General features: G+C 37.8%; 1 protein-coding gene across 16 annotated transcripts in view; it reads right to left on the reverse strand.

The window, feature by feature from the left end:
- The window catches only part of LOC309644088 (protein FAM228B), a 33,855-nt gene that overhangs the window by 6,461 nt on the left and 6,012 nt on the right, over positions 1-21,382 (reverse strand). For 8 of the 16 annotated variants that reach the window (XM_082427510.1, XM_082427515.1, XM_082427514.1 and 5 more), the window contains exons 3-7: positions 12,954-13,022; positions 10,969-11,160; positions 10,222-10,302; positions 5,824-5,911; positions 5,573-5,729 (exon numbers count right to left, since the gene is read on the reverse strand). In XM_082427510.1, the coding sequence (XP_082283636.1) occupies positions 5,573-5,729; positions 5,824-5,911; positions 10,222-10,302; positions 10,969-11,160; positions 12,954-13,022 (587 nt within the window). Of the gene's footprint in view, positions 1-5,566; positions 5,730-5,777; positions 5,912-7,401; positions 7,524-8,766; positions 8,807-10,221; positions 10,303-10,968; positions 11,161-12,953; positions 13,023-21,382 lie in introns of those variants that run through there. The other 8 variants (XM_082427506.1, XM_082427516.1, XR_014254226.1 and 5 more) reach the window with 5 other exon arrangements.

Below are 21,382 nucleotides of genomic sequence, written 5' to 3' on the forward strand. Positions count from 1 at the left end.
TAAATAAATAAATTTACTTTTAAAATTAAAAAATAAATTAAATAAATAAAATAAAAGAAGCATCACTAAATTATATAGCTTTAGCTACTCCAAATTCAAAGCAACCCAACACAAACCAAGTACCCTGATTCTGTAGCATGCCTTTAAATCAATCAATTAATCAGTTAATTAAAGTAAAATAAAATATGTATGACAGGGAAATACAGAAAGACCTGTGGGTTAAGTTTTCTTGCTTCTTCATTAAAGGAAGTCTCTCAAAAGCCAGTATTTTTATTTGTCCCTTTATTTGGTACCTTAAAATTTTTTACACCCAGGTTGAAAGATATGCCTCTCTTTTAAAAAGTGGGATAAAAAGTCATATGAATGCAGGCTTGTTCTCAGGCAGATCAACTTTTGGAAAGAGTACATACAGACTTCAGAATCTGGAAGTTGAGACCCTTAAAACTATCCATGCCTATGTATACCTTGGTAAGTCTTTACAAGCCGTTATTGTATATTTTGAATTTCACTGCTTTGAGGGAATCCATTTACTTCAAACAACTAGACCCTGGATAGAATGTACCTTTCAAGGTGTCACTAGTCTTACAAGAGAAGGAGGGGGTCTTCAAGAAAAACACACACACACAAATGTAGTAGAGGCTAGAGGTGTGGGAAGTTAGGGCCATAATGGTGGGCAGCAAGGGCAGATGGAATAACAGATAATAATCCCTGAGGGCAGATGCCAATAACAGAGTTAACAGAATACTGAGCCCTGTCTATGCCAGCTATAAGGTGGGGACACTACACTTGAGACTGCCACACTGAGCCTAGACATTTGAAGGGAACTGGCTAGGCCCAGGTTGATGGCATCCCAGCTACTGGCAGAGGCAGAAACAGAAGCAAATAATCTGTGTAGAAAAGTTTCCCCAATTTAGGCCAATAGGACACCCAAAGATAAAGTGAACTCACAAATAAAATTCGCTAAGCATACGAGAAAGCAAACCATTATAATTGAGAGTCAGCAGAGAAAAACAAAAGATTTATTAGCATCCCCCAAAAATACAGAATTTGGAATTATCAAATATAGAATGTAGAATAGCAATATATAAAATGTTTAAAAAAATAAATTATCCAATCACCAAGACAAGAAAACAATAAGAGCCTATCAGGAATGAACAAGCATATGGGGTGGGTACAAGGAGAAAATTTCAGAAATTAAAATTTTAATATTGAACACAGTGAAAAAAGAATAGTAAACTGGAAAATATATCCAAAGAAATTACCAAAGGCGATGGAAAATACGAAAGAGGTATTAAAAGTATTAATATATAAGACATTTACATGTGATATATACAAAGACTAATATTTAGTACAAGGGCTCAGATAAGCCAGTCTTCCCCAAACATACTAGCCTCCACGAGAGTGGAGCAATGTGAGACATAGAGAAAAATCCAGAAAATTACCCAAAGAAAACATTTCCCTTACCATATTAGTCATCTCCAGAACCTTCCTGAGGATGAAAATAAAATACTGCAATTGAAACCTACCATATGCCCATTATTAGCCCACTATAAAATCAATATTCTCAATAAAATCACCTTCGCATACAACCTGAGTTAAATCTGTTATAAACAGATTCCTGGTTTGGGTGGACCCTACCTAATTACTAGAGTTAGGCTTATGATTCTCAAAGACAATGAAAAAAAGTAGAAAGCCCATTCTTTCAGAATTCTGTCTTAAGGTCTATTTGTGTTTTACTAACATTTACAGTGCCATTTGTAGCAAATTTTTAAAAATAAGAAAATTATTAAGAGTTCTGCTTCCATTTAAGGATGAATCAACACTGGTTCACAAAATTTAACAGATGTACCACACTAATGCAAGATGTTAATAGAGGAAACTAAAGCGGGGAATGGGGAGGTCGGGATATAAAGAAATTCTCTTTCTGCTTAAATTTTTGATAAACTTAAAACTGCTCTTAAAAATAAAGCCTAATAATTAAAAGGTATCAGCTAAAATTTTAATGAATCCTTAAAGGCCAAGTGTGGGCTAGCATGTCATTTTGGAATAGCTGGGGAGACCTCATACAAGAAGTGTTTACACTCATGAGCAAGCGCTTTTCCAAGGGCCTGCACCAGGTGCTAACAAGAAGACTGGGCACAGAGCAGAAAACCAGAGAAAACCCCCATTAGTGGCAAAGATATGCAGGAAGAGATTGACAGTGCTAGGTAAACAAGTGCCCCTCCCACTTTCCTGGATCCTTCCCCCCCTACAAAGCAAAGCATTAAGCTGCTGGGGTAAGGGAAGCAAACTCTTTTTCAGGGTGATAAGCAAAGATCTAGTGCTTTTGGGAGAGGAGTAAAAGCAAAATCTATCTACCTCTGGAGGAGGGATGAGAAATCCTCTTATATCCAGGCAGACTTAAGGCTCTATTGTTACTAAGATAGGGATAGGAGTAAAAACCCTCTGTCCCAGGAGGAGGCACAAGAAATTGCCTTGTGCCCAGAATCCTATACTTATACCCAGCAGAGGTCTGCTACTATTGGAAGAGGGGCAGGAAACTACCATCCAAGAACAACCACAGACATAAGATAGTGTTTGGGTGCTACAGGGAGAAGAGAAAGGAACTCTAAGAAAACCCTACTCCTGAGGTCCAAGCATATAGGGCTTGCCTAAAACTGAGGCTAGGAAAAAGAAAACAGAGAACATTCCTCTGCCTGCCTCTTTGAGCCTACCAACAAGCCATAGCAGAATACTTCTGGCGGGGGCTTCCCTGGTGGTGCAGTGGTTAAGAATCCACCTGCCAATGCAGGGGACGCAGGTTCGAGCCCTGGTCTGGGAAGATCCCACATGCCGCGGAGCAACTAAGCCCGTGCACCACAACCACTGAGCCTGCGCTCTAGAGACCATGCTCTGCAATGAGAAGCCACTGCAACGAGAAGCCCATGCATCACAACGACGAGTAGCCCCCACTTGCCGCAACTAGAGAAGGCCCGCACGCAGCAATGAAGACCCAATGCAGCCAAAAATAAATTAATTAATTAAAATAAATTTAAAAAAAAAAAGAATACTTCTGGGATGAAGCAAGACCATGGAGACACCTCACTCCCTCCACCTCTGTGATGCAGCCTTGCAGGGACAGCCAAAAACTGAGGAGGGCACAGGAACACCTGAGAAAACCCCTCAGGTACCCCAGCCCCTACCCTAAGCACAAGGTAACAACAGCCCACCACTACAGGCATCTGAAGTCTGTGATGCATTGAAAGTAAAAATAGCAATTATAATACCTAAACCCAGCTCAATTTCTGACTAGATAAGCCCAATTCTCCACACTAATGCTTGACAGAAGAAAAGGCATATTCATTTCTAGACATAAATATTAAGTCTGTACTATTCTACCTCTAATGCCTGGCATTCAATTAAAAATTACAAGAAATGCCAAAAAAAAGCAAGACAAAATATCCCACTGTCAAGAGATAAAGCAGTCAACAGAACCAGATTCAGAATGAACCTGAGTTGGAACTCGCAAATGAGGAACTTAAAATAACTATGATTAATATGTTAAAGAGTCCAGTGGAAAGATGAACAATATGTATGAGCAGATGGAGAATTTTAGGAAAAATTAAAACTATGTGAAAAAAATCAAATGGAAATACTAGAAATAAAAATCATCACATAAGAAATGGGAGAATTCCTCTGATGGTCTCTTCAGTATATAAGACAAAGCTGAGGAAAGGTTCATTTGATGGTGATCAATACATAGGACACAGCTGAGGAGAGACTCAGTGAACTTAAAGATAGGTGGGTAGAAACTGTCCAACTGAAATACAAGAAGAAAAAATACATAAATAAATAAAAACAGAGTATCTAAGAGCTAAGGGACAACATCAAGTGGTCTAACATACATACAACTGGAGCCTCAGAAAGGAAAAAAAAAGAAGAATGGAACTAAAAATAGAACTACCATATGACCTAGCATTTCCACTCCCGGGTATCTGAAAAAAACAAAAGCATCCCAATGTTCACAGCAGCATTATTTACAATAGCCAAAATATACAGGCAACCTAAGTGTCCATCAACAGATGAATGAGTAAAGAAGATGTGATACACACACACACACACACACACACACACACACACACACACACACACAATGGAATACTACTCGGCCTTGAAAAAAAAGAATGAAAATTTGCCATTTGCAACAACATGCATGGACTTGGAGGGTATTATGCTTAGTGAAATAAGTCAGACAAAGAAAGACAAATATAGTATGATATCACTTACATATAGAATCTAAAAAATAAAACAGGGGCTTCCTTGGTGGCGCAGTGGTTAAGAATCCGCCTGCCAATGCAGGACACGAGTTCGGGCCCTGGTCTAGGAAGATCCCACATGCCGTGGAGCAACTAAGCCCATGCGCCACAACTACGGAGCCTGTACTCTAGAGCCCGCGAGCCACAACTACTGAGCCTGCATGCCACAACTACTGAAGCCTGCGCACCTAGAGCCTGTGCTCCTCAACAAGAGAAGCCACTGCAATGAGAAGCCCGAGCACCGCAATGAAGAGCAGCCCCCACTCGCCGCAACTAGAGAAAGCCTGCGTGCAGCAATGAAGACCCAACCCCACACAGCCAAAAATAAATAAAATAAATAAATTTAAAAATAAAACAAACTAGTGACTATAACAACAACAACAAAAAAACAGACTCACAAATACAGAAAACAAACTAGTGGTTACCAGTGGGGAGAGGAAAGGGGAAGGAGCAAGTTAGGAGTAGGGGATTAAGAAGTAAAAACTACTATGTATAAAATAAATAAGCTGTAAGGATATTTTTGTATAGCCAATACTTTATGATAACTATAAATGGAGTATAACTTTTAAAAATTGTGAATCACTGCATTGTGCATCTGAAAAACTTATATAATATTGTACATCAACTATACTTAAGTTAAAAAAAACACAGGGGAGAGATAAATTGGGAGACTGGGATTGACATATACACACTATTATATATAAAATAGATAACTAATAAGGACCTACTGTATAGCACAGGGAACTCTTCTCAATATAGGTAATAACCTATATGGGTAAAGAATCTAAAAACAGAGTGGATATATGTATATGTATAACTGATTCACTTTGCTATACAGCAGAAACTAACACAACATTTTAAATCAACTATACTCCAATAAATTTTTTAAAAAAACACACAGGAAGAATGGGGCATAAGAAATATCTGAAGTGATAACAGCCTAGAATTTCCCCCCCAAATAATGAAAGACATCAAACCACAGATACAAGAATCTCAGTGAACCCTACATAGGATAAACAAAAAGGAAGGGTAAAAAACACCTACACACATCATAGACTAGCTAATGCAAACCAAAGACAAAGAGAAAATCTTGAAAATACCCAAGAAAAAAGAAACATCACATACAGAGGAACAAAGACAAGAATTACAGTAGACTGCTCATTGAAAAATGAAATATTTTTTAAAAATCATAATTATGACAAAATACATATCACTGTCTCAAGAAACAGTTTTCAAATTCGAAGAGGTTCCATAATTTCTATTATACTAACCATTACCTGCTCCTTTTACAAAATTCACTTTCTATGTAGTTTGTAGGCAGTTTAAGCCACTCATTTGGAGTCATAAAGTGCCTTGAATTAGAAATTCCTGGAAATCTGGAATGCAGTTTGGCCTTCTCAACCTCTTTAAATTCTTTCATTGTAAATATTTTGCCTGTAGGAAGATTAGCAAGCTAAATTAGCATCCTTAAATGCAACTCACATTGTTCTTGGGTTATGAAACCACATAACAATTAGAAACTAAGTACCAGTCTCACACTGCAGAAGAATTCTTTTTCCATCGTCTTTGTCATATTGTGCCTTTTTCAAAGGGTCACGAAATGGTGGGATTGTAACCTAAAACAAAAACACTTCTTTGAGGACTGGGTTTCAGCTCTTTTTCAGTCTATTCTAAGCATCCATGTATGGCTCTTATGCCAGAAGAATCAAGATTACAATATCTACAAACTAACAGCAATCTAATTATTATATATATTTAACACATTACAAAGAGATGGCGGCACTCCAATACATCTCCTAGCAAGGCCCTTCAGCCAAAGAAGCATGGTTAGCTCTTGTTTTAATAGCCTTTTCAGATCATTGTGGATATTCTTTTTAGATATCAATACTATACCCAAACTCAACAAGTGGCAGCTTCCTAAAGGTCAGTTATGATGTAGAATCTGAAACCATATCAATGAATTATTCAAACTCTGCTACATTAAAATCCATTGGTCCATCCTGAACTTGAACTCTGAATGAATCTTTTATCCATATCATGAATTGGTTGTTTAGAGAAAATTAGATCACTGAGTTATGTGAGGTCTTCCAAATGTTAATACGTTTCATTATACAATAATCACATTCATTAATATCACCAGTCTCATCAGTAAAGTCTTTGAGTATTGGAACACTGTCATATATGATGGTATGATATTTCAAAAATTCAAATTTTTGTTTGAAAGTTCACATTTTATCATTAGCAACAAATACTGTCAGTTGTTTTTCTTGAAGTGACAGACTCACTTCATTAATTTTCCAGAAAATGTCTACCAAACACCCAAGACTTAATAAACATAGTCTGTAACTCATTCTTTCAAGTAAAAATGATGTTCCATGAAAAAAAAATCAGGCAATTCAGCTCACAATTCAAACAATCATACTGTATTTCAGTATGCATAAATGCTCTTTGCATACCTCGCATTTCATCAGAATATTAAAAAGATATGTAGAAAAGACAAAGACTTGGAGGGGAGGGATGAATTAGGAATTTGGAATTAGCAGATACAAACGACTACATATAGTAAAACAGATAAACAACAAGGTCCTACTGTATAGCACAGAGAATTATATTCAATATCTTGTAACAAACTATAATGGAAAAGAATCTGAAAAACTATATATATACATAAAAAACCAAATCACTCTGCTGTACACCAGGAACTAACATAACATTGTAAATCAACTATACTTCAAAAAAAAAGGGGGGAGTAAGACTTAATAAAATTAATAATTTTTTTACTGTTTGATCAAGGACATTCTTAAGTGAAATTGAATTTTTTTTTTTTTTTTTTTACTGTGAGTGCATGACAGTGAAGAATATGAGTACAGTACCAGTATAATCTGGTAACACTGACTTAAGTAGTTCTAAGGTATTAGCAGTTTCACCCAACATTGCTTTTGTACCATCAGTGCAAATGTCAACACAATGAAAAAGGCAAATAAAATTTGGCACTATTATGAAAAGTTTTGGCCTAATGTACCCCCTAGAAGGGTTTCGGGGCTGTCAAAGGTCTATGTACCTCACTTTGAGAACTGCTGCTATAACCTCAAAGTGCTCAGCTTACCTTAAGAGGTCACCTATCAGCTTCATTCAGAGTGGCAACGTGGTGAAAGAACAGAATAGAATTCTGGTATCCAAAAGATCTGGTCTCAGGCTTCCCTAGTGGTGCAGTGGTTGAGAATCCGCCTGCCAATGCAGGGGACACAGGTTCGAGCCCTGGTCCGGGAAGATCCCACATGCTGCGGAGCAACTAAGCCCATGTGCCACAACTACTGAGCCTGCGCTCTGGAGCCTGCGAGCCACAACTACTGAAGCCCGCACGCCTAGAGCTCGTGCTCCGTGACAAGAGAAGCCACTGCAATGAGAAGCCCGCACACCATGACGAAGAGTAGTCCCCGCTCGCCACAACTAGAGAAAGCCCTCACACAGCAACAAAGACCCAACGCAGCCAAAAATTAAATAAATAAATAAATTTATAAAAAAAAAAAGATCTGGTTTTAAATCCCAATTCTAACCCTTACCAGGTATGCTACTAGTTAGTATGTCTAAGAATCTAACTCTAAACTCTCAGTTTAACTCTGACCTATAAAAATAGGGACAATAGCACATACACACACCTCAATTTGGGGAAAAATTTAAAAGACTGCTTTGCCCTGCAACTACCAGCAGTTTAAAATGTCTATGATTCAAGGTAGGTTTTTTGTTTTATTTTCTTTAATAATATCCACTATTAGCAAAAGTGTGGAAAAAATAGATTCTCGGGAGGAGGTACAAATTTATATAACCATTCTGGAGGACAATTTCGTGATATGAATTAAAATCATGCATAATTTTTAACCCAGCAATTCTACTTCTAGCAACTTACCCAAAGGAAAAAATTAAGAAATAAATAGTTACAGGGATGTTCATCATAATGTCATTTATGACAACAATAGGTCAAAAACAACCTAGAGGGACTTCCCTGGTGGCACAGTGATTAAGAATCCACCTGTCAATGCAGGGGACACGGGTTCGAGCCCTGGTCCGGGAAGATCCCACATGCCGCAGAGCAACTAAGCCCGTGCACCACAACTACTGAGCCTGCGCTCTAGAGCCCGTGAGCCACAACTACTGAAGCCCGCACGCCTAGAGCCTGTGCTCCACAACAAGAAAAGCCACTGCAATGAGAAGCCCGCGCACTGCAACAAAGAGTAGCCCCCGCTCACTGCAACCAGAGAAAAGCCCACGTGCAGCAACAGAGATCCAATGCAGCCAATAAATTAATTAATTAATTAATTTAAAATAAAAAAACCAATCTAGAGGTTCAAAATAAGGAATATGTTTAAAAAAAAAAAAAAAGATGGTACAGCAAGATAGTATATGTGGTTAGAAACATACCCGTACTCTGCTATTTACAACTGTGTAACCTTGGACAAGTAACTTAACCTACCCATGCCTCACCTGCCTTATTTGTAAATTATCAGTGAATGCTGAAATAAAGTAAAAAGAAATCTTTAACATTTGGTTAATCCCTCAGTGCAAGTTAGCTATTAATAACAGAATACCATGCATTGATTACAATTGTATATTTATATTTATTGACAGAGAAAGAAAGCAAATCATAAACTACTGAGAAAAACAAGATTTTAAAACCTAATGTGGGGCTTCCCTGGTGGCGCAGTGGTTGAGAATCTGCCTGCCAATGCAGGGGACACGGGTTCGAGCCCTGGTCTGGGAAGATCCCACATGCCACGGAGCGACTAAGCCCGTGAGCCACAATTGCTGAGCCTGCGCGTCTGGAGCCTGTGCTCCGCAACAAGAGAGGCCACGATAGTGAGAGGTCCGCGCACCGCGATGAAGAGTGGCCCCCGCTCGCCACAACTAGAGAAAGCCCTCGCACAGAAACGAAGACCCAACACAGCCAAAAATAAATAAATAAATAAATAAAATTTAAAAAAAATAAATAAAAAATAATAATAATAAAGTCTCTGGTGTGAATAAAGTTAACTTTAAAAAAAAAAAAAAAAAAAAAACCTAATGTGTGGTATGATCCCATTCTTGTTAAATAAAAATGTGTACATATACCTACACATAGAAAGAAGTCTTTTTTTTTTTAATTGAAGTATACTTGGTTTACCATTAGAAAGAAGTCTTGAACGATATACAGAAAAATGTTCATGAGTTCACTCTGGGTAATGGAATTTTGAGTGGTCTTCTTATTCTTTATTTTTAAATTGATTTTCTCATTTATATATCATAAAAATATATTACTTTTGTAACAAATTTAAAAGTCTATGAAATTTTTTAACATTATCTATTACCCAATTATTATACAATATTTTCAAATTTTACAGAGGTTTAATTTACTTTGGACTTTGGCTTTTTTGTTCCTTTCTAAGATATGGAGATGGGACATGATTCTTAAGATGTTACTGCATTCGTTGGGAATCACTAAAGGACTACTTATATATTAGGACTGCTCAAAAAAACAAACCACATAATACCAAAGTTAAAATTAGAAATCTACCTTCAGGGGCTTCCCTGGTGGCGCAGTGGTTAAGAACCCGCCTGCCAATGCAGGAGACACGGGTTCGAGCCCTGGTCCGGGAAGATCCCACATGCTGCTGAGCAATTAAGCCCATGCGCCACAACTACTGAGCCTGTGCTCTAGAGCCCGTGAGCCACAACTACTGAGCCCGTGTGCCACAACTACTGAAGCCCGCCCACCTAGAGCCCGTGCTCCCAACAAAAGAATCCACCACAATGAGAAGCCCGAGCACTGCAACGAAGAGTAGCCCCCATGCGCCACAACTAGAGAAAAAAGCACGTACGAAGACCCTATGCAGCCAAAAATAAATAGATAAATAACTAAACTTAAAAAAAAAAAAGAAAGAAAGAAATCTACCTTCAGAAAATTCGGGTCCTCTTTGTTCATGTAAAAAGGATCATATTCTTTTGGATCATAATGCTCTATAAATGCATTTCCCTACAGGAAGGAAATAAAAACCACACATAAGAACAAGAAGTCCATAATTAATTTTGAGCATAACAGGACTCAAGAGTCAAACACACAGTTCCACTCTTATGCTTTGAAATGGCATCAATGGCAAATGCAAAAGGGAAGGGAAGATCAAATTGGAAATTAAATTTAATGTATCTAAGTAAGAAATATTATAGTGATAGAAGGAATCTACTTAAAATTTTCAAGATTTTAATAAAGGATGTTGCAATACTAAAAGATATAGGAATTTGTTTTTAGATACTTAATATTCAAACATCTCAGATCTCTTAAAAATGCCAGGAGAACAGAAATATTTTATAGTTCTGTAAATAATCAAGTTCCAGAATAAAAAACAAAAAAACACATATCTTGAACCTAGAGTCCAATTTTTTTAATTGGTATATAAAAGTAACAATTACATAGGAGAAAGAAAGAAAAATTATTCTAATGTACACATTTAAATCCAGACCTAACCCTTTCCCTCCATCCTTTCCACATGCCCTGGATTTAAGAATAGTATGTGCTATAACAGAGTACAGATTACACATATACAGAATTGGGAAGGGCAGGCTGTTTGGATGACTGTAAATAAACAAAGATAACTATAGTTTTTAAAGCAACTGAAAAAAGTAACAAATGATCTCTTAGTACCTTTTTATTTACGTATTTTAAAAAACCATCTAATTCCTCTTGTCTCCTTTTTTTAATCTTCTTATGTGAAGTAACATTTTCTATAATTTTCTTCTGGAGAGGATCTGCCACATGATCAACCCATCTTTTATATAATATCTCTTTTCTTCTTGCATTTAAGAAGTCATGATGCTTTAAATACTTACCTAGTTCCTAGTAAACAGTGATAGGAAAGACAAATATATTATCTTAAAGTTTTCTCGTTCCAAAATTTAAACTTAATTTATATTCATAAGAATAACCCACAGAATCATCCATTAATTAAATCATTTGGTTGGCTTCTACTGTGTGACACACACAATACTGGAAACAAAGAATACATGAATAAATTAGACAACATGCCTGCTCTCCCTGGAAGACAGACTACAAAACAAATCTACAAAACAACAGGAGGAGGGACCATGTAGCAAGAGATATATGGGGTTCAAACAGATACTAGTATACCAGTGTTCACTGCATCATTACTCACAATAGCCAAGAGGTGGAAACAACTCCAGTGTTCATCAACAGATGAAGGTATAAACAAAATGTGGTATATACGTATAATGGAATATTATACAACCATAAAAAGGAGTGAAGTTCTGACACATGCTACAACATGGATGAACCTTAAAAGCAATATGCTAAGTGAAATATGACAGACACAAAAGGATAAATATTGTAGGATTCCACTTATATGAAATATCTAGAATAGGCAAATTCATAGAGACAGAAAATAAATCAGATGTTACCAGAGGCTTGCAGAAGGAGGGCTGGGAAGTTACTACTTAATGAGTACAAAGTTTCGGTTGGGGTGATGAAAAAAGTTTAGAAATACATAGTGGTTATGGTTGTTCAACACATAAATGTAATTAATGTCACTGAATTGTACACTCAAAAATGGTTAAAAAGCAAATTTTATGTTATATATATTTTACAACAGAAAAATAATTAAATTTTTTAAAAGATTTCCAAATTGGTAGACATTTGGGATGGGCCTTAAAGAATAGAGTTATCTAGGAAGAGAAGGAATGACAAAGAATGAGGCAGAAGAATATTCTATGGAGGGAATTCCCAGGCAGTCCAGTCATTAGGACTCCACACCTTCACTGCCGAGGGGCCGAGTTCAATCCCTGGTCAGGGAACTAAGATCCCACAAGCCACACAGCACAGCCAAAAAAAAAAAAAAGAATATTCTATGGGGAAAAAAAAAAAAAGACAGAACAGTAGCACAACCTGGTAAAAATGACAAGTAGCCTGCAAAGAAAATGCCTAAATTAGGCTATAAACTAAATCATTCTCACCAAAACTTCTCATATACCTTTCTTTCATCTAGCAAACGAAATCATGTGATTACTAGGATCAACAACATGAAATTTAAAATGAAAAAAATAAAATAATAAAAACCCTGTAATCTTCTCCAGGTGATATCCCTCCCTAACTTCAGGTCATAGCACATTTCAACCATTCTCAATGAACAGTTCCTTTCCTTTTTAAACAACTCTAAAGAAAATTCTTAAAAACAAAAATAGGCTACCCACTCCAGTGTTTAGTACACTTCACAGAGACATTCATCTTGTCTTATAATTAAGCCCATCCTGCTACGGTTAAAGCTTTGTTCTTACTTATGTATACCTGAGTAATAATTGGCCAGTGTGTTCCAATAACAGCTCTTAAAGCTTTTAAGAATACATAGTGACTCCACAGAAGCCCCACTAACATGAAGGAACAAGTGAGTAGGAGGAAACTCTTATAAGGTATCTATAAAAGAGTCCTCACGAAGTATACGAAGAGAGGAACTAAATTAAAGCAATCTCAGAGCTCTTTTAAGTTCAATCCTAAAGGCCAATGAGTGTTTAATTGTTTTCTATATTTTCTAAAATTTTTATAATGACAATGCACTACATCTGAAATGGAAAAACAAAGTTTAATTTTTAATTGAGACATATTCTGCAGCCAATTCTTACCTTAATTATATAATTTTCTCTGTATAATATTGATTGAATAGCTGCATCAATATCTTCTTTAGCTAATGCCTAAAATGACAGAATGACATTTTGAAAATCAAATATTTGAAAATTAAATTATTAATACTACCTAGACTCTTTTTATATGTGACATACATATCCCTGGAAAGTTCTCTGTCAATCCAATTTTTCTACTTCAAATCATATCATCAGTACTTTTTAAAGAGTATTTGAATCTTTCTGCTCTCAGCTACAGTTCATTCTAGGGAAAAAATAACTCAGATCACAGACATTTTTAGTCCCAATATGGTCAAATGACTTTGCCCAGACACACATGGTAGGTAAAACCCATCTTTTTTCACATACTATAAAGTGATACAATCAGGCCTCTATTTGAATTCATTTACTCATGAATGAATTCTATTTGAATTCATTTAGTCATTATAGCTATCAAATATTAATACTTTTTATGAACAAGCCACATTTTCAGTATTTTAGAGCAACACAATCTTCAGGAAATAGCTCATAAAATTAAAATTTTCCATTTTCATAACAAATCTCCCACAATTAAACATGTCAGAAAATGCAAGAGGTTGATTTCTAGCATACATGTGAATGTAATTAACATCACTGACTTACACACTTAAAAATAGTTAAAAAGAGTAAATTTTATGATATAATTTTTCCACAATGGAAAAAATGATTAATAATAAAAGAGTCCCAAAGTGGACATTTGGGATGGGCCTTTGAAATCCTCTCATAATTACACAAAAATAAAATATTCTCAAATTAACTGTCATTGGAATTAGTTGTCTTCCGTTCCACTCCCCTTATTTTCCAGAATAGATGAGTAAAATCTCAAAATCTAAGAACTAACCTTCCCCATTAACACACAAGGAAATTAAGGCTCAAGGGAGTTAAGCAACAACCAGAGGCCTAGAAAATCCTGCACTGAGTCCAGAATTCAAACTCAAATGTATCTAACTCCAAATTCATTTTCTTTGTTCTTTCTGCCTCGCAGAGTTGCTATTCCTAGCAAATCTACTGCTCTCAAAACCAAGATGAGTACTGAAATATTAAAACAACCACCTGAAGACACTGGAGACTGACCCAGAGCAGGAAGAAACTAAAGGGTAGTCAACACTTGGAAAAAGAGAACAGCACTGGAAAAGTTTTCAGTTCTTTATGGACTTTTGTCTAACAGCAGGCCTCAGTCATAGCTAAACAAGGTAGCTCAAACACAGACAGAAATACACAGTTTTACAGATTCAATAATTAGAAGACAGAGTTCAGGGCAACCATAGCAGCAGGAAAATGAGAGGAGAAATACCTGAAAGGAGAAAGCCATAGACAGAATGCCACAAATTCTGCAGACCAAATCTCTGGCAGACCCTTGAACTACATAAACACAAAGCAGACTCCGTGAAGCCCAGCTAAAAGCTAAAAAAGACTAAACAGTGATTTCACCTGCTGCCACCTGCAGGAGAGACAAAGTTCAGAGTTTGTGTTCAGGCAAGTTAACTGCCTGCTAAAACAAAAACTCAGTATTAATCAGAGGAACAAAATAGAATCCAGACCCTTTACAATGTATCACTCATAATGTCCAAAATCACTAGACAAACAGGAAAACGTGACCCATACTTAAAACAAAGACAATCAACTGGAGACCAACTCTGAGATGGACCACATGTTGGAATTAGCAGACAAGGATTTTAGGTCAACTATTATAGCTATGTTTAAGAAGTTATAGGAAAATATGCTCACAATGAATGAACAGAAAACCTCAGCAGAAAAACAGAGACTGAAAAATAACCAAGTGGAAAATACATTTCTTAAATTTAAAAAACAAACAAACTTAAATGGGCTTAACAGCAGATTGAAGATGACATAAAAAGAGTCAGTGAACTTGAATTCAAATCATTAGAATTTATCCAGTCTGGGAAACAGGAAGAAAAAAGATAGGAAAATGAATAGAGTTGTAGCAACTTATGAGACAATAACAAAAGGTTCAACAAGTTGATAACTGGAGTCCCAGAAGTGATAAATAAAAGAATGCAACAGGAGACGAAAGAAAGGAAGGAAAGAAAGAAAGAAAGTTAGGAAGGAAGAAAGAAAAAAAAAAGACTGAAGAACTAATGGGTGAGATGAAAACCTCCACTTTCAGACAAAATAGAATAAGAGGGAACAGATTTATCCTACTACCTTAAAAAAAAAAAAAAGTGAGGGGCTTCCCTGGTAGCGCAGTGGTTGAGAATCTGCCTGTCAATGCAGGGGACACGGGTTCGAGCCCTGGTCTGGGAAGAGCCCACATGCCGCAGAGCAACTGGGCCCGTGAGCCACAACTACTGAGCCTGGGCGTCTGGAGCCTGTGCTCTGCAACAAGAGAGGCCGCGACAGTGAGAGGCCTGCACACCACGATGAAGAGCGGCCCCCCGCCTGCCACAACTGGAGAAAGCCCTCACACAGAAACAAAGACCCAGCACAGCCATAAATAAATAAATAAATAAATAATTTTTTTTTAAAAAGTGAAACAACAGTTTTCAAGATACTGGACATCAGGCTATGAAGGACAGTGGCCCCTGAGATACAGAACACAAGGTGAGCCTTAAAATAGCTCATTAGAGCCTGGAGAGAATTTCCAGACTGTGGCACACAGAGGAGGAAATCAGGTGGAATCCACCTGTCTTCCTGAAATGAGGAGGGGAGCTGGGAGTCTGGGGAGGCCAGGGTAGCTACAGTTCATAGAGCACAGTACCAGAGGGAAGAAAGTCACACAGAGAAGGAGCTTTGGGGTTCTGCAGAGGATTAGATCTGTAGAGGGTCCCCCTTGCGTCTTCAGGTGAATGCTGAACACTGTATGCATGTGGGGAAACTACCCAAAGAAACACTGGGCAAAGAAGTACCTGAAAGGATTAGGGGAACAATCCCTAGAGGTCACACAACCCCAGGAGTTATTCCTCTTAACATCAGCCAGGGTGACAAACTTTATGGTGCACAAAACAGAGCTGACTACTTAGAGGGGTTTTACAAAATAAGTACTAAAGCAAAATTGGCCATACACTAAGTGATACTACAGTTCTGTCTACCAAGCTTCGTGGCAAGACATGAAAAAAATCAGACTGTGTCCAAGTAACTTAACCACATCCCAGAACAAAGCTCAGCATATTTATTGGAAATCAAAAATATCCAGCACTCAACAAGGAAAAATTCACAATGTCTGGCATCCAATTAAAAAAAATCACCAGGCTTATAAAGAGGCAGGAAAATTTGACTAGTGAAAAGAATCAATCAAAACTACCCCAGAGGAGACTTCCCTGGTGATCCAGTGGCTAAGACTCTGTGCTCCCAATGCAGCGGACCTAGGTTTGATCCCTGCTCAGGGAACTAGATCCCACATGCCGCAACTACAGATCCCACATGCCTCAACTAAGGATCCCACACCCAGCAACGAAGACCTGGCGCAGCCAAATAAATAAATATTTTTTAAAAAACTAACCCAGAAATGACACAGATAATATAATTATTAGACCAAGACATTAAAATAGTTCATAAGTGCATTTGCTAGACAAAACAGCAGACGTTTTGAGACTTGGAAGATTTTTTAAAAGACCCCCTAAAAACTTAAAGGATTAAAAACCACGATGCCTGAAATGAAAGATACACCAGACAGGATTATCAGCAGATTGGATATTACAGAAGAAATGATTAGTAAACTTAAAATCATAATAGAAGCTGTCCAAAATGAAATGCAGGGGGGAAAAGTCTGAAAAAATTTAACAGATAATCAGTGGGCTATGGGATAGCTTTAAGCAGGCAATTAAACATGTAATTTTATTTCCCAAAAGGAGAAGGGGTGGGGTAGAAAAAATATTTTAAGAAAGGATGGCTGAAATTTTTCCAAATGTGTTGGGAACTATACTCTCACCAATACTAGAGGTTCAATGAACTCTAAGCAGTAGAGAAGCTGGAACCTTCATACATTGCTGATGAGAATGTAAAATGGTACAGCCACTGTGGGAAACAGTAGGCAGCTCCTCAAAAAGTTAAACACAGAAGTACCATATGACTTAGCAATTCCATTCCTAGGTTATATACCCAAGACAACTGAAAACATATGTTCACACAAAAACGTATATACAAATGTTCACAGCAGCATTATTCATAATAGTCAAATACTAGAAAAAATCCAAATGCCCATCCACTGATGAATGGATAAATAAAATGTGGTACATCCATATACTGGAGTATCATTTGCCCATAAAAAAGAATGAAGTGCTAATACATGCTACAACATGGATGAACCATGAAAACAGTATGCTAAGTGGAAGAAGTCAGACACAAAGGACCACATACCACATGATTCCATTTGTATAAAATCTCCAGAGTACACAAATCTAAGAGAAAGTAGACTAGCAGTTGCCAGAGAACAAGGGAGAAGGGAATGGAAAATGACTGCTAAAGGGTATGAGTTTCCTTTTTGGGGTGATGAAAATGTTCTGGAATTAGAGAGGTGATGGTTATACAACCTTGTGGATATACTAAAAACAACTGAATTGTACACTTTAAGGTAGTGAATTTTAAATTAAAAAATGCACAAAATATTTGAACACTTCATCAACGAATATATATAAATGGCAAGTAAAACATAAAAAGAGGCTCAACATCATTAGTTATTAGGGAAATGCAAATTAAAAACACAATGAGGGACTTCCCTGATGGTCCAGTGGTAAAGAATCCGACTTACAATGCAGGGGACGCGGGTTCGATCCCTAGTCAGGGAACTGGGATCCCACATGCCATGGGGCAACTAAGCTCGCGCACCACAACTACTGAGCTTGCACACCTCAACTAGAGAGGCTGCATGCCGCAAACTACAGAGCCCACACAACCTGGAGCCTGCACGTCGCAACTAGAGAAGAGAAAATCTGCACGCCACAACTAGAGAGAAGCCCACGCACCACAACAGAGATCCCGCATGCCTCAAAGAAGATCCCACGAGGTGCAACTAGGACCCGACACAGCCAAAAATTTTTTTTTTAATTTTTTAAAAAACCACACAATGAAATGTGACTCTACATCTTTTAGAACGACTCAAAAGACTACACACACACACACACACACACACACACACACACACACACACACACACACACAGACTGTACCAAACGCTGGCTAGGATGTGAAACACTGGAACTCCCATACACCGCTAGTGGAAATATAAAATATAACTTTGGAAAACAGTTTGGCAGTTTCATAAAATATTAAATTCATTTACCATATGACCTAGGCATTCCACAAGTAGATGTTTACCCAAGAGTAATGAAAATATATGTCCATATAAAGACATGTACATGAATGTTCCTAGCAGCTTTATTTGTAATAGCCAAAAACTATAAGCAACCCAAATGTCCAATGACAGAATGGACAAACTGGGGTATATAGCATTCAGCAAAAAAAAAAAAGAAAGGAACTAAGTACTGAAACATGAAACAACATGGATGAACTGCAAATTATACTGAATGAAAGAAGCCAGACAAAAATAATACATACTGTAAGATTACATTTGTATAAAAAAATTTAAATGCAAAATAAACTATAGTGAGATTGGTTCAAGATGGCGGAGTAGAAGGACGTGCTCTCACTCCCTCCTGCGAGGGCACCGGAATCACAACTAATTGCTGAACAATCATCAACAGGAAGACACTGGAACTCACCAAAAAAGATACCCCACATCCAAAGACACAGGAGAAGCCACAATGAGATGGTAGGAGGGGCGCAATCACAGTAAAATCAAATCCCGTATCTGCTGGTTGGGTGACTCACAAACTGGAGAACACTTACACCAGATAAGTCTACCCAGTGGAGTGAAGGTTCTGAGCCCCACGTCAGGCTTCCCAACCTGGGGATCCAGCAACAGGAGGACGAATTCCTAAAGAATCAGACTTTGAAGGCTAGCGGGATTTGATTGCAGGACTTTGACAGGACTGGGGGAAACAGAGACTCTACTCTTGGAGGGCACACATAAAGCACTGTGCGCATCAGGACCCAGGGGAAGGAGCAGTGACCCCATAGGAGACTGAACCAGACCTACCTGCTAGTGTTGGAGGGTCTCCTGCAGAGGCAGGGGGGGGCTGTGTCTCACCGCGAGGACAAGGACACTGGCAGCAGAAGTTCTGGGAACTACTCCTTGGCATGAGCCCTCCCAGAGTCCGCCATTAGCCCCACCAAAGAGCCCAGGTAGGCTCCAGTATTGGGTCGCCTCAGGCCAAACAACCAACAGAGAGGGAACCCAGCCCCACCCATTAGCAGACAAGAGAATTAAAGTTTTACTGAGCTCTGCCCACCAGAGCAACAGTCAGCTCTACCACCAGTCCCTCCCATCAGGAAACTTGCACAAGCCTCTTAGATAGCCTCATCCACCAGAGGGAAGACAGCAGAAGCAAGAAAAACTACAATCCTGCAGCCTGTGGAACAAACACCACATTCACAGAAAGACAGACAAGATGAAAAGGCAGAGGGCTCTGTACCAGATGAAGGAACAAGACAAAACCCCAGAAAAACAACTCAATGAAGTGGAGATAAGCAACCTTCCAGAAAAAGAATTCAGAATAATGATAGTGAAGATGATCCAGGACCTCGGAAATAGAATGGAGGCAAAGATCGAGAAGATGCAAGAAATGTTTAACAAAGACCTAGAAGAATTAAAGAACAAACAAACAGAGATGAACAATACAATAACTGAAATGAAAACTACACTAGAAGGAATCAATAGCAGAATAACTGAGGCAGAAGAACAGATAAGTGACCTGGAAGACAGAATGGTGGAATTCACTGCTGTGGGACAGAATAAAGAAAAAAGAATGAAAAGAAATGAGGCCAGCCTAAGAGACCTCTGGGACAACATTAAACGCAACAACATTCGCATATTATAGGGGTCCCAGAAGGAGAAGAGAGACAGAAAGGACCCGAGAAAACATTTGAAGAGATTATAGTCGAAAACTTCCCAAACATGGGAAAGGAAATAGCCACCCAAGTCCAGGAAGCGTAGAGAGTCCCATACAGGATAAACCCAAGGAGGAACACACCGAGACACACAGTAATCAAATTGGCAAAAATTAAAGACAAGAAAAATTATTGAAAGCAGCAAGGGAAAAACGACAAATAACATACAAGGGAACTCCCATAAAGTTAACAGCTGATGTCTCAGCAGAAACTCTACAAGCCAGAAGGGAGTGGCATGATATACTTAAAGTGGGGAAGAACCTACAGCCAAGATTACTCTACCCAGCAAGGATCTCATTCAGATTCGATGGAGAAATCAAAAGCTTTACAGACAAGCAAAAGCTAAGAGGATTCAGCACCACCAAACCAGCTCTACAACAAATGCTAAAGGAACTTCTCTAAGGGGGAAACACAAGAGAAGAAAAGGACCTACAAAAACAAACCCAAAACAATTAAGAAAACGGTAATAGGAACATACATATCGACAATTACCTTAAACGTGAATGAATTAAATGCTCCAACCAAAAGACACAGGCTCGCTAAATGGATACAAAAACAAGACCCATATATATGCTGTCTACAAGAGACCCACTTCAGACCTAGGGACACACAGAGACTGAAAGTGAGGGGATGGAAAAAGATACTCCATGCAAATGGAAATCAAAAGAATGCTGGAGTAGCAATAGTTGTATCAGATAAAATAGACTTTAAAATAAAGAATGTTAAAAGAGACAAGGAAGGGCACTACATAATGATCAAGGGATCAATCCGAGAAGAAGATATAACAATTATAAATATACATGCACCCAACAAAGGAGCACCTCAATATATAAAGCAACTGCTAACAACTATAAAAGAGGAAATCGACAGTAAGACAATAATAGTGGGGGACTTTAACACCTCAGTTACACCAATGGACAGATCACCCAAACAGAAAATTAATAAGGAAACACAAGCTTTAAATGACACAATAGGCCAGATAGATTTAATTGATATTTATAGGGCATTCCATTCAAAAACAGCAGATTACACTTTCTTCTCAAGTGCGCACAGAACATTCTCTAGGATAGATCACATCTTGGGTCACGAATCAAGCCTTAGTAAATTTAAGAAAATTGAAATAATATCAAGCGTCTTTTCTGACCACAACGCTATGAGATTAGAAATCAATTACAGGAAAAAAAATGTAAAAAACACAAACACATGGAGGCTAAACAATACATTACTAAAGAACCAAGAGATCACTGAAGAAATCAAAGAGGAAATCAAAAAATGCCTAGAGACAAATGACAATGAAAACACGACGATCCAAAACCTATGGGATGCAGCAAAAGCAGTTCTAAGAGAGAAGTTTATAGCAATACAATCCTACCTCAAGAAACAACAAACATCTTGAATAAACCATCTAACCTTACACCTAAAGGAAC

The sequence above is a fragment of the Balaenoptera physalus genome (genome assembly GCF_965194825.1).
Source record: "Balaenoptera physalus genome assembly, chromosome: 15".
Classification (NCBI taxonomy): Eukaryota; Metazoa; Chordata; class Mammalia; order Artiodactyla; family Balaenopteridae; genus Balaenoptera; species Balaenoptera physalus.